General features: G+C 32.5%; 1 protein-coding gene across 3 annotated transcripts in view; it reads left to right on the top strand.

The window, feature by feature from the left end:
- The window catches only part of LOC135219297 (uncharacterized), a 349,477-nt gene that overhangs the window by 230,839 nt on the left and 106,138 nt on the right, over positions 1-12,500 (top strand). For 2 of the 3 annotated variants that reach the window (XM_064255950.1, XM_064255947.1), the window contains 2 exons: positions 7,139-7,270; positions 12,267-12,500. The exon at positions 12,267-12,500 is cut by the window's right edge and continues 99 nt beyond it. In XM_064255950.1, the coding sequence (XP_064112020.1) occupies positions 7,139-7,270; positions 12,267-12,500 (366 nt within the window). The remainder of the gene's footprint in view (positions 1-7,138; positions 7,271-12,266) is intronic. The other variant, XM_064255949.1, reaches the window with a different exon arrangement.

Genomic DNA, 12,500 nt, shown 5'->3' with positions numbered 1-12,500 from the left:
TAAGTTAGTTTATCAAGTGTAATACTATAAATCAGAACAAGATGGCAGTAAGTTCCAACTGCGGGAAGAGGTGGCGTAATTTTGGCGTGTCTAGCAGATTCGCAATACGATGAGGTAGCAGGAAGGGAACTGGCATTTCTCATCTATGAAATCAGCAACAGTCCTAACCAAAAGATACAAAAGCATTCATAGATATATTAGAAGGATATAATCCTTCAAACTGGAACAAATCTAATGAAAACATCTTGAAAATAATTGAAGAAGTTCCAAATAAAATCCAAGTGGTCAGAGACTCATAAAGAAAATATACATAAACCAACATATTCCGACAAAGAAAATGAATAAGGTGAATCTTGTGAATATCCTAATTGATGCATTAGGAAAAAGAATGCCAAAAGCATGCAAACTGTGTAAGGTTTGGTATAGCATAGTCAATCCACAAAACCTAATCAGAAAATGTGCTGCATGCAACATTCCGACCCATCCACAGTGTGCTGAGGTAATACAAGATTTGAGAAAAGATACAAGAATTTTTTGTTCAACATGTCTATCATGGATAGACAATGTTATTAAATCAAGATTGAATGTACAAATAGTTGAGGATGAAGAAGAAGAGGAGAGGAAGAAGAAGAAGAAAAAGAAGAAGAGGAAAACGGAAGAGAAGTAAACAAAATGAAATGACAGAAAAAAATAAGGAAAACAAAGAACCAAGATAAAAGTATGGATGCAGAGATACTCATTGATACTACATATGAGGCAATAAAGCAGCATACCTACGAAGAATAAATTACGATATGACAACAGAAAAGCAAAATCCCGAAGAGGCTCTACCCAGATCTATACAATGACGGGAAAGAGGAAAAATAGACAAGAAAGACAAAATCTGCAACCTTTTGAAAAGAGGGAATTGCAGATTTGGAGAAAGATGTTACTACAAACATCCTAAGATATGTCAAACTATGAAATATATGGTAAATGTGCATACTTAGATGGATATTGGGGATGATTGCAGAGATCTGCATCCAAAAACCATGTAAAAACCTAAAAAGAAGGAAAAGGATGTAAGTTCGACAAAAAATGCAAATATATGCACCCTGTAGCCATGAATCTAATCAAATAAATAACCAACCAAGTAATAAAATCCAAAATAAGAAAGAAACAAATTAAAGAGAGAAATTCAGAATATCAGGTAAGAGAGAAAAGCAAACCACCAATGAGATAAATGCAGAGGTGTCAGCAAAAAATTTCAAAGCATCAGCTCCGAAATTCTACTCAAGAGATAATAACTGTATTTATTATGCAAGAGGATATTGCAGAAACGGAGAAAATTGCAGATTCAGACACAAAATGAATAATTATGATAAGGAAGATCAAATATTATGGAAAAGTTGGATTTTTTAATGTCAGAATTTTTCTGGAAATGAAAAAAAGAACAACATACCAGAACAGGAAAGAGACATGGGAAAATCCTTATTACTACCAGTATTAAATAAAGGAAAGAAAACATGCAAACCATCATAGTGATGAATGCGCAGGGTTTAGTTACGAGTAACTCAAAAAGAAAAATAGAGTACTTAGAAGAACTAACCCAAAATGAAAAGAAAATAGATATAATGAATATGTGAAACCTGGTATTCCCAGGAGACTGGGAATGATGATCAAATAAAAGGGTTCCAAACTTATAGATCAGATAGAAAAAATAGGAATCAAGGGGGAACCGCAATATATTGGTAAAGGGAAAGACAAAAAAACAAGGAAAAATATATGAGAAATATAGTAACTCGAATGTGAACTAATAGCGGTAGAATTTGAATCTGAAAAATTGATGAACATAGTAATATATAGACCTCCTAATACTAAAGAGTTTGACTTAATAATTGAAAATTGGATGATATATGTAGAAATCACAAGGACTGGACTATTCTCCTATCTGGTGACTTCAACTTTCCTTTCGTAGAATGGAAAGAACGAATAGGAGATTGTGGTTGTACTTATACATATAAAAAAGAGAGTAATAGTAGTGCAGAAGATAAGAGGCAATTTGAAAAGCTATTAGATATGCTACTAGAATACAACATTCAACAAATAAATCACCTGCCAACAAGAAAGGAAAATAACTTTAGACCAGTATTTGTGAACGAGATGAATTATGTTAAACGAATAATAGTTTATAATGCGAATATTTCAGACCATAATGTCATAGATTACAGTTCATTCCAAAGCAAGTGAAAATAGAGATAAGCAAGAAAATGAAAAAGTGGGAAGGATATGGAAAATACAACTTCTACAGTAAAAATATAAAATGGTCAGAAATTAATGAAGAATTAAACAAAGATTGGGATAAACATTTTTCGTAAGTTGATGACATAAGGGTAAACTACGGAGATATTATATAAAAGATTATGGAGAAAATATTGTGGAAAAAAATATATACCGAAGAAGAAAAGTAAAACATCATTCATGCATACCAAGAGACAGAAGGATCTTGTTCCAGAAAATCAGAAGTGGAAAAAAGGTCTTGCAAAAGAAAAAATGCATGGAAAGTTATAGAAACTAAAAAGTAAGATAGAAAATGCAGAACAAAAGATTATACAATCAAAAGAAAATGAAAAAACGGGACTTGGAAGAAAAAAACCCTATTAAATATCAAGCAAAACCCCAAGCTATTATACTCATATGCGAAGAAGATGAATAAAAGAAGAATAGAAATAGGCCCCTCTGAGAATTGAAGGGAGATTAACGAATGAAAAAAAGGAATTTGCAAACATACTGGCAGAACGATATAAGAGAGAATTCACCCCTAGAATAGATAATGAAGATAATGATATAGAAGTAAGGGATGAAAATAGTGAATATTTAGCTGACATAGATATTAATGAAGCTGATATTGTGCAGGCTATTAATGAAATTAAAAATGGAGCTGCTGCAGGGCCGGATGGAATTCCTGCTATTTTGTTAAAGAAAGTAGTTCATTCTATCGCAAAGCCACTTGCATATTATTAAGACAAAGTGTAGATACAGGCAAGATTTATGATGAGCACAAATTAGCATATATTACCCCTACTTTCAAAAGTGGATCAAGACTAGAGGCAAGTAATTATAGGCCTGTGAGTCTAACATCACATATTATGAAAGTGTATGAAAGGGTAATGAGAAAAATATTATGAAACATTTAATAAAAAATAATTTGTTTAATAAAGGACAACATGGTTTCGTACCCGGAAAAAGTACACAAACCCAACTGTTAGTCCACCGTGAGAACATATTCAAAAATATGAAAAGCGGAAATGAAACAGATGTGGTTTATTTAGACTTTGCAAAAGCTTTTGATAAAGTAGACCATAATATATTAGCGAAGAAAATTAGAAAACACAATATCGTGGATAAAGTAGGAAGATGGTTAAAAGAATTTTTACACAACAGAAAACAGATAGTTATTGCAAACGACGAGAAATCGGATGAAGTCAAGGTAATATCCGGTGTGCCGCAAGGTACGGTGTTAGCTGCAATACTGTTTGTTATTATGATTGAAGACATAGACAATAATGTGAAGGATTCGGTAGTGAGTAGTTTCGCAGATGACACAAGAATAAGTAGAGAAATTACTTGTGATGAAGATAGGAACGCTCTACAAAGAGACCTTAACAAAGTATATGATTGGGCAGAGGTAAATAGGATGGTATTTAACTCTGATAAATTTGAATCAATAACAAATTATGGAGACAGAGAAAGAAAGCTATATGCATATAAGGGACCTAATAATGAGACCAGCTCACAAATAAGGAAGCAGTTAAAGACCTTGGTGTGATGATGAATAGGAACATTTTATGCAATGATCAAATAGCAATTCTGTTGGCAAAATGTAAAGCAAAAATGGGAAATGTTGTTACGGCACTTCAAAACAAGAAAAGCTGAACACATGATTATGCTTTATAAAACATATGTTCGTAGTCCACTTGGAATATTGCAATATGATATGGTACCCACACTATCAAAAGGATATTGCACAAAATAGAGAGTGTACAAAGGTTTCCTTTACAGCTAGAATAGAAGAAGTTAAGGACCTAGACTACTGGGGAAAGACTACAATTCTTAAAATTATATAGTCTAGAAAAGGAGAAGAGAACGCTACATGATAATTCAGGCAATGGAAACAGATAGAAGGAATAGCAGGAAAAATATCATGGAACTAAAAATATCAGAAAAGAGCAAGCAGAGGTAGATTAATAGTGCCCAAAACTATACCAGGGAAAAAGAAGGAAAGCACACAGGACATTATCCACTACGCACCAGCATCGATAATGCAGCGTCTATTCAATGCGCTGCCAGCTCATCTGAGGAATATATCAGGAGTGAGCGTAGATGTGTTTAAGAATAAGCTCGACAAATATCTAAACTGCATCCCAGACCATCCAAGATTGGAAGATGCAAAAATATACCGGAAGATGTACTAGCAACTCTCTGGTAGACATTAGAGGTGCCTCACATGAGGGACCTGGGGCAACCCGAACAAGATGTCAAGGTCTGTAAGGTGAAGGTAAGGTCTTCCTCTCTCTCTTCTCTCTCTAGCACCGATCTCTCCTCTCTCTCTCTCTCTTCACCCTTTCTCTCCACTCTAACAGTTAACCAAAGTGAGAGAGTTGCATCATAAAATAAACATTTATTAGGTAACAAAAGATAATGATCCAAGTCTTACCTGACTACTCAAAAACCCCAACAGTTAAATGTCTAAATAGTAATGGTCCCCAAAATTCCTATTCCCCATCGGGACTCCCTCTCGGTCCCCCATGGTTCGGTTAGAACCGTCTGTTTCAAAAACACAGAAACACCCCGGTAAGTACACACACAAGTTTAACAATCAGAGATTAAAGATTGGATATCCTTATAAAAATGTCAATAGATAACAAGCCACTCTTTGGCTAAAACAGTTCAAAACTCACCCAAGCAGCCGGACTATTTAAAGCACTATATTATAAAGAGACTCCCAGTGAGCACCACGGCATCCTGCTTTTCTTCCAAAGGCGCCTCTATCAAAATCCCCCATAGACTTGGGTATCATAGATTTTAACAGGAAGAGGCGCTAATGCACTTACGAACGCACACTTCTTTAGCGCCTCACAATTACTGGCTGCAACCAGTTTCACAAAGGCACTTTGAGAAGAGTTCATAAACTATCGTACATTGACTTGTCTAACTATGCAGTTTTATGTCACGCCACCCACAGAAACTATTCATCAGCTTTCTCGGGTCGTTGCTTCTCCACAGTTCACCAATAGGTTCACCAACGAACATATTGGTAATATATTATTAATCAAAAACCCTAGGCGTAATATATATATATATATATATATATATATATATATATATAGATATATATATATATATAACTATATATATATATACATATATATATATATATATATATATATGTGTGGTGTGTGTGTGTGTGTGTGTGTGTGTGTAAGTGTTTTACATTTATATGATGAATGTATGTGACATTCCATATATAAAAAATAAAAAGTATGTTGTTAATTAAACCAATGACCCAAGGGGTCATATAGGAACTTGCAGGAGTGTGGTAGGCATTGATAATGTAATGTTGACTAAGCATTGATGTGTTTTATCATCGTCCTAATTTGTAGACACCTGTAGTCATCAAATCCATTATTGTGTGAAACGTCAACAATGTTTTCGCTTGAGAAACCATGTTGACCTATATCCACAAACCGTGCTACGTGACTTTTGTCTCATATGTTCATCTGTATGTATGTTCATATGCTGAGCTAAGGTTTGCTCTCCTATGATTTTGTAATTGCATTGTCTCTCAGACTTCTATTTCCTCTCCTAGAATCAAGTTCTCTGAACAACTTCTTGCACCTACTCAAGAGATGTAGTTTTGCAAATACATTGTTAAGTTTACCAACATGAGTTATAAACGTCTTCGCCTTGATACCCAAAGAAGATACTGAAGAAACTTAGAATTATCATTGCAATCGATGATACTCCGATGAGGATGGGATGTATACCAACAGATACTTGGGTATAACATCGCAGGTCTTTATAACCAACGGGGCACCTTATTAGACAAGGGCGGAGCCCCTCATATATATATATATATATATATATATATATATATATATATATATATATATATATATATTATATATATGCCTATGTGTATCTTCTTTTTGTATATCCCTTTAACTTCTCTTACTTCCTAATGAACACCATACTCTTTGGAAGCTTGAATTTCAGGTCAATGGCCCCTGTGGACTTGTTCCATATGAATAGGATTCATCCTCTGAATCATAAGAGTAATAGTAATGATAGATAGATAGTGACGGCTTTGTGATAAACCTGTTTAGAAAACCGAAGCCTTGCTTAAATTTCTGTGCTTAATTTGCGTTTTGCCTTCAAAGGGGATATTGTCTGCAGAATGTAATAATAACCTTACACACAATCTATCCTACTTAGGAAAATAAATCTGTAATGTTATGCTGTGACTAAGTGAGCTGGAATTAAAAATAATTCATGATCTTCACTCATATTTATTATTATTATTATTATTATTATTATTAGTAGTAGTAGTAGTAGTAGTAGTAGTAGTAGTAGTAGTATTATATTTAAACCAAAGAGGAAAGCATTGAAATACAAATTCAGATAAGACGAAAGGAATACTGTAAAATTCAGGTGAAACTTTCGCATACATAAGACCCAATGAAAAAATTCAAAAGTAAAACAAATAGTTACGAGTATATCAGCCTTGAACAATAACTACTTTCCCAGTCCAAGAGAAATGCATATTCTTGATAATTATTATTTCATGTTATCCATCGTGATTAAACGTAAAGATTAACAATAATTTTCTCTCTCAATAACCTCTTATGGATTCTCCAATCCCAAGCTAACAAAAACTTTTCCTACTTCTATTCAGAAAGGCAAAAGTCTTCTTGGTATAAAACTATAACTGTTGTTAATTCGTAATAAGAAATAGTCATATGCCCTCATCCTAATCATATTTTATCATGCTCTAAGTCACAAGAATAATTCCTTTACCTAATTATCCCAAGGCAATTAACACTAGTGGCCAAAAACAAATTACCATATATCTAACAATTCTTCTTTTTTCCTTCCAAAGTTGAGTCTCTACTGACGTACCATCTGTCGCAGCCGTCCTTCGGGACAGATACACACCTGCCCGTGCCAGCTGCCACCGCACCCAATACATACAACGGGGTCGGTAAAAACATCTTACGGAAAGGAGGCCACGGTAATCTATCATGATTTATTTTACTAATCTATTTGTGATTATTTTTTCTTTTACTAATTATGGACGATATATAGAAACTTTCATACATGAAGCGTGTGTAGAGACTTATGGACACATTCATCAAACGTATTTTCAAAGTTTATTATTATAAACAGGAAATGTGGTTATGGTAATTCAATTCTATATCGCACTTTCACGCATAAATGTATAAAAACGTATTTTCACAGCTAATCAGTTTACAGTCTATACACATGAAGTGTAGGTATGTGAATTCATTCTTTTTTCAGTATACAGATATCATACCTTTACAGAGAAACTACAACTCCTCTAGTAATGTGTATGTATGTAATATGTAAGTATGTATGTATATATATATATATATATATATATATATATATATATATATATATATATACATACATATATATATATATATATATATATATATATATATATTTAAAAAGTTTTTAAGAAAATGCTGGACTTAACATCAAAATATTTTCATTAAGATCTAAAATGATCATTCCCAGTACCTTAAGTACATGCTGGATGAAATGAAAAATAAAGCGTTATTTTGTTAACTGCTTTATTAATTGAGCACGTAATGTATATAGATAGGCAGCAGATTACTTTAGAACCCTTTCCGACAGTGGGCTCAACATTTAAGTATCCATCAGTAGACCTACTTTATTATATACTATGAAGGTTCTTTTATCTAAAGATAATTTTCGGACAATTGTTCTTAAACCAACCTCGAAGAATAGTCCTCAGTAAACAAAATAGAGCTGTAACGCAAGGTATCTCGAAATATATACAATTTTATATATATATTATTATTATATAATAGGATAGATAGAGGGAGAGTATATAGATATATTATTATATAGCTAATATAATAGATAAGATTAACATATAAGATTATAATATATATACTATATATATTATCAGTATAATTATGTATATTAGATTAATTATATTAGAAAATATAATAAGAGATATATATATTAATATAGATAAGAGATATATATAGTATTATATATACGAGTAATAGATATATGGATATATATATATATACATATATACATATATATATATATATATCATATATAATCATATATTATATAATCATATATATATATATATAATATATATATTATATTACATATATATAATATAGTATATATATATTATATATATAGATTATGTATATATGTATATATCTAGATAATTATAAGATTATATATTATATATTATATATATATATATAAGAATAGGTATGTAAGTATATAAGTATAACTGAATTACGAAAATTTGGAACGTGATGAATATATAATTAAGGCAAAAGCCACAAGGATAAATGAAACAATGGAGTACCGCTGCAAGGCCTTTCATCATTTACTAAGCAGACTGATATAAATATGAAAGCAGGTTTAAAAAGAAAGCTCATTTGAATGACAGATAGGGATTATAAATGAAAATATGTACCTGGAATCCAACACACGTGGAGAATTAGTTGACCTAGCCAAAACAAGGGTAGAATTTAAAAGGTTTACAAAAGATTAAGTCCAACTGCTCGGAAGCATGTACAAGACAATTAAATGATTACACAGGGTGCTAACTGACCACCTAAACTGTTATAAAAATATAATTGGATGTTTGGCCAGTTTTGCCAGAATACTTGTACTGTTTAATTCTTACTTCTAAATCCCTTTGAAAACATAAAATCGTTGTTAAAATCTTTTAAAGTCAACCTTATCTTCTCCTCTGATAACAAAATAAAAAGGAAAACTATTAATAAATGGCCCCAAGGAAAGCGACAACATGATATATAATTTCATATTTGGACTGCTCCTCTTTTTATATCGGCCAATCTAGCAAGGATTTAGAAGTTATAATTAAACACCATAAGTATTCTGTCAAAACTTGGGAAATATTCAATGCAATATTCATTCATTTAAGTTAAAATGGTCACACAATAAATTGGGCTGGCAGTTCAGTAATCACGACATCTAAATATGTATTTCACAAAATGTTTTAGAATCCGTAATTATGCAACTTACTTCCAATTGTAATTTTAACCTTAGCTCTGGCCTGTATTATTTGGACCCTTGCATAAGCAAAATGTTTAAGGATGACCTTAAAGATAAAATCATTGACTTAATTACAAATTAGTTACACTATAAATATTTTCTTTGTGTCGGTATATTTAATGTTTTGTAAAAATGTTCACTTTGTGGAAAAAAATTATTCTTAACCCAAATGAGATTTATTGAATTATATTATTATAGCAGTTAGCGCCCTGTGTAATCTTTCAATTGTCTTGTCCATGCTTCTGAGCAGTTGGACGTACTCTATTGTAAACCTCTTAAATTCTACCTTTTATTCGGGTAGCTCTGCTAATTCTCCACGTGTGTTGGATTCCAGGTACATATTTTCTTTTATAATCCCTATCTGAAATTTATACGAGATTTCTTTGTAAACTTATTTGTAAACATATTTATATGGATACGCTTAGTAAAGGACGAGAGCCGCAAGACCTTCCAGCGGTACTTCATTGTTTCACTTTCCTTTGTGGCTTTTCCCTTTATGTATGTATGTATGTATGTATTAATCGAGATAGCTTGCTTAACATCTCTATTTTCTTTACTGAAGACTATTTTTTGAGGTTCGTTCAAAAAAATTTCCAGAAATTATCTTCAAATAAAAGAACCTCTATATAGTATGAAATAAAAAAATGCCTATTATGAATATTTAGATGTTAAGCGTACTTATTCAAATGCTAATACCTCCAAAAATATTAAAGATAAAAGAAAAATTATTTCAGCCGATACAACCTTATATACATCTTTTAATTTCATCCCATATAAGACTTATTTTTAAAATATCATAAATTCACATTTAAATGTTTTAATTGTTGCACTATAATTTTTGCCACGCTATTGAAATGTTAATATCTCCAAAAGTATTGAAGATAACAGAAAAATTCTTTCGGCAGCTAAAACCTAATATCTTTCAATTTCATCCCATATAAGATTTTTTAAAGACTATTTGAAATGCAATTAACGATAATAATTATGTAGCAGAGGGTTCCGAGATACCTAGTTAACCCTTTGATAAAGGTAATTAACAAAACATCGCTTTATTTTCTATCCCATTCAGCATGTACTAAAGGTACTGGGAATTATAATTTTAGATCGTGATGATAATATTTTGATTTTAAGTCCGGTTTGTTTTATTAATATCTTTTGGATGACTAACAAAATTACTATACCACTGTGTGACTGATTTCTACGGATTTGTTCCTGGCAGAAAATACTTACTGAAATTTGAATTTTATTTGTGCTTATTCCTCTTTTTTTTACCATCTGAATGGATATCAGTGCTAAAACAATATTGTTTTGGTAGGTAACAATAACAGAACGGTGATCAAACGCTATATCAAACGGTTATTTGTCCTGAGTTATCACAAGTTTTGAGAATTTATTTGTAAGCTTCCAAGAACAATGAACTTCAATAATGATAATAAAAAAAGGAAAAAATAAAACTATGCAGAGAAATAATTATGTTATCCATACATATTACATTATCTCATCGGTCTGTGCCACATATTCCAATCTTAAAGATCACATCAATTTAAGTATGTGGAAACTGTGAAAATTTGATCTCATAAGACAAAAGACAAGATCATAGATATGTTTGTTGAACTCATGCATATAAACTATTTGATTCTTTTTAGAAGTGTAGCTTTGTTAAATTTGTTTTTATCCAATTCTTCAAGAAATATTGGTTTTACTGTTAGCCAATACTTGATGCTAAGTCTTTTCTGCTCTTACTGTCATGATACAACGTTTTATTTTGATATATACAAGATTGGTAGTTGAACTGCCATATATACATTTTGGCTCAATTAATTTCATTAATAACTATATAATTGGGCATAATTGGCTTTATAACTGAATTATTTGTAGTGACGTACGTGAATACGATTATATGTTTACCAAGGATAAATATCGTGTGTATAGCACCTCTTATTTTTTCTTATGTTCTTCGCTTCGTTTTCATAAATGTAACTCATTAAGTCCATAGACAAACTGCATTTTATAGGGTTTTAAATAAATGCATTCAATAACATTCGTGACGGGAGACCATCCAAAAGAAAATTACAATAAACCCTTTTGTTTATATAATGTTACTGATAATTTCCTTCTCTTTACTAACACTAAAAGATAACATATTTCTCTAGAAGCGACATCCGTCCAAGAAACCATTCAGACAAAATATATGATCAATTTCAACTAAAGGTGTCCGAACAAACCATAATTTATGCTTCATTTCAAGTAAAGGTGACTCGACAATGGAGGAGTATTTTCCCGAAATAACCTGACAAAACCATTGTCTGTGAAACTTCAAAGACCGCGTTGCTAATTTAGCTTTTGCATTGATTCCTCCCTTCTCTGGTCATCAATGTTAATGAAGAGGCAATTTTATGCCTTTGATCCAGTCCTGGAGGGGAGCTCGCATTTCATGGTCGGGTAGTAATGATGTCAGGGGGGGAATAAACAGAGGGTTCTCGTTATCAGAACATTCTGCATTAAAGGGTTTGACAATGCAACGATGTTGCTTGCATAAACTCTAGAATAAACAATTTACTTATGAGCCTATGGCACAATATAGGTAATGGATATCGCTTACCCTCTCACTGGCAGTCTTGAAGATAGCACCATTCCTTAGCAAAGATGACAAATACACCCGCGTCCCCATCCAACCAACTGTATTATCTTGGATTGTGGTCAGATTATTATTATAGAAATATTCCAAACAAAAAGCTAAAGTAATAAAAGCATTAAGAATAAATAAAATTAAAAGAGTAATGGATGTCGCTTCCCCCCGCACTGGCAATATTGAAGATACCACCATTCCTTAGCAAAAATGCCAGACCCGCAACCCACAAAACTAAGACCACGATAGTTACTCTCCGTGTTCCTCTACCATCCAGTATCAAACCAACTGCATTATCTTGGCTTAGCTCACGGCAAGAAGCACCCGAGCACTCACAAGAGCATCCCGGCGGAGGAGAACTTCCCCTACGACAGCGGCTCCTATGAGCCAGTGCACCCTAGACACGACGTCGACGCCGAGTTGGTTGACCTGGATGGCGAAGACAGTCGACTTCAGGTCAGGAAGGTCGCTAGTACCCCGCAGAGTGACCATACGGTGCCACACGCAGCCC

Source organism: Macrobrachium nipponense, chromosome 1, assembly GCF_015104395.2.
Source record: "Macrobrachium nipponense isolate FS-2020 chromosome 1, ASM1510439v2, whole genome shotgun sequence".
Classification (NCBI taxonomy): domain Eukaryota; kingdom Metazoa; phylum Arthropoda; class Malacostraca; order Decapoda; family Palaemonidae; genus Macrobrachium; species Macrobrachium nipponense.
The sequence above is the reverse complement of the archived record's forward strand: the minus strand, read 5'-3'. Positions and strand labels throughout refer to the sequence as shown.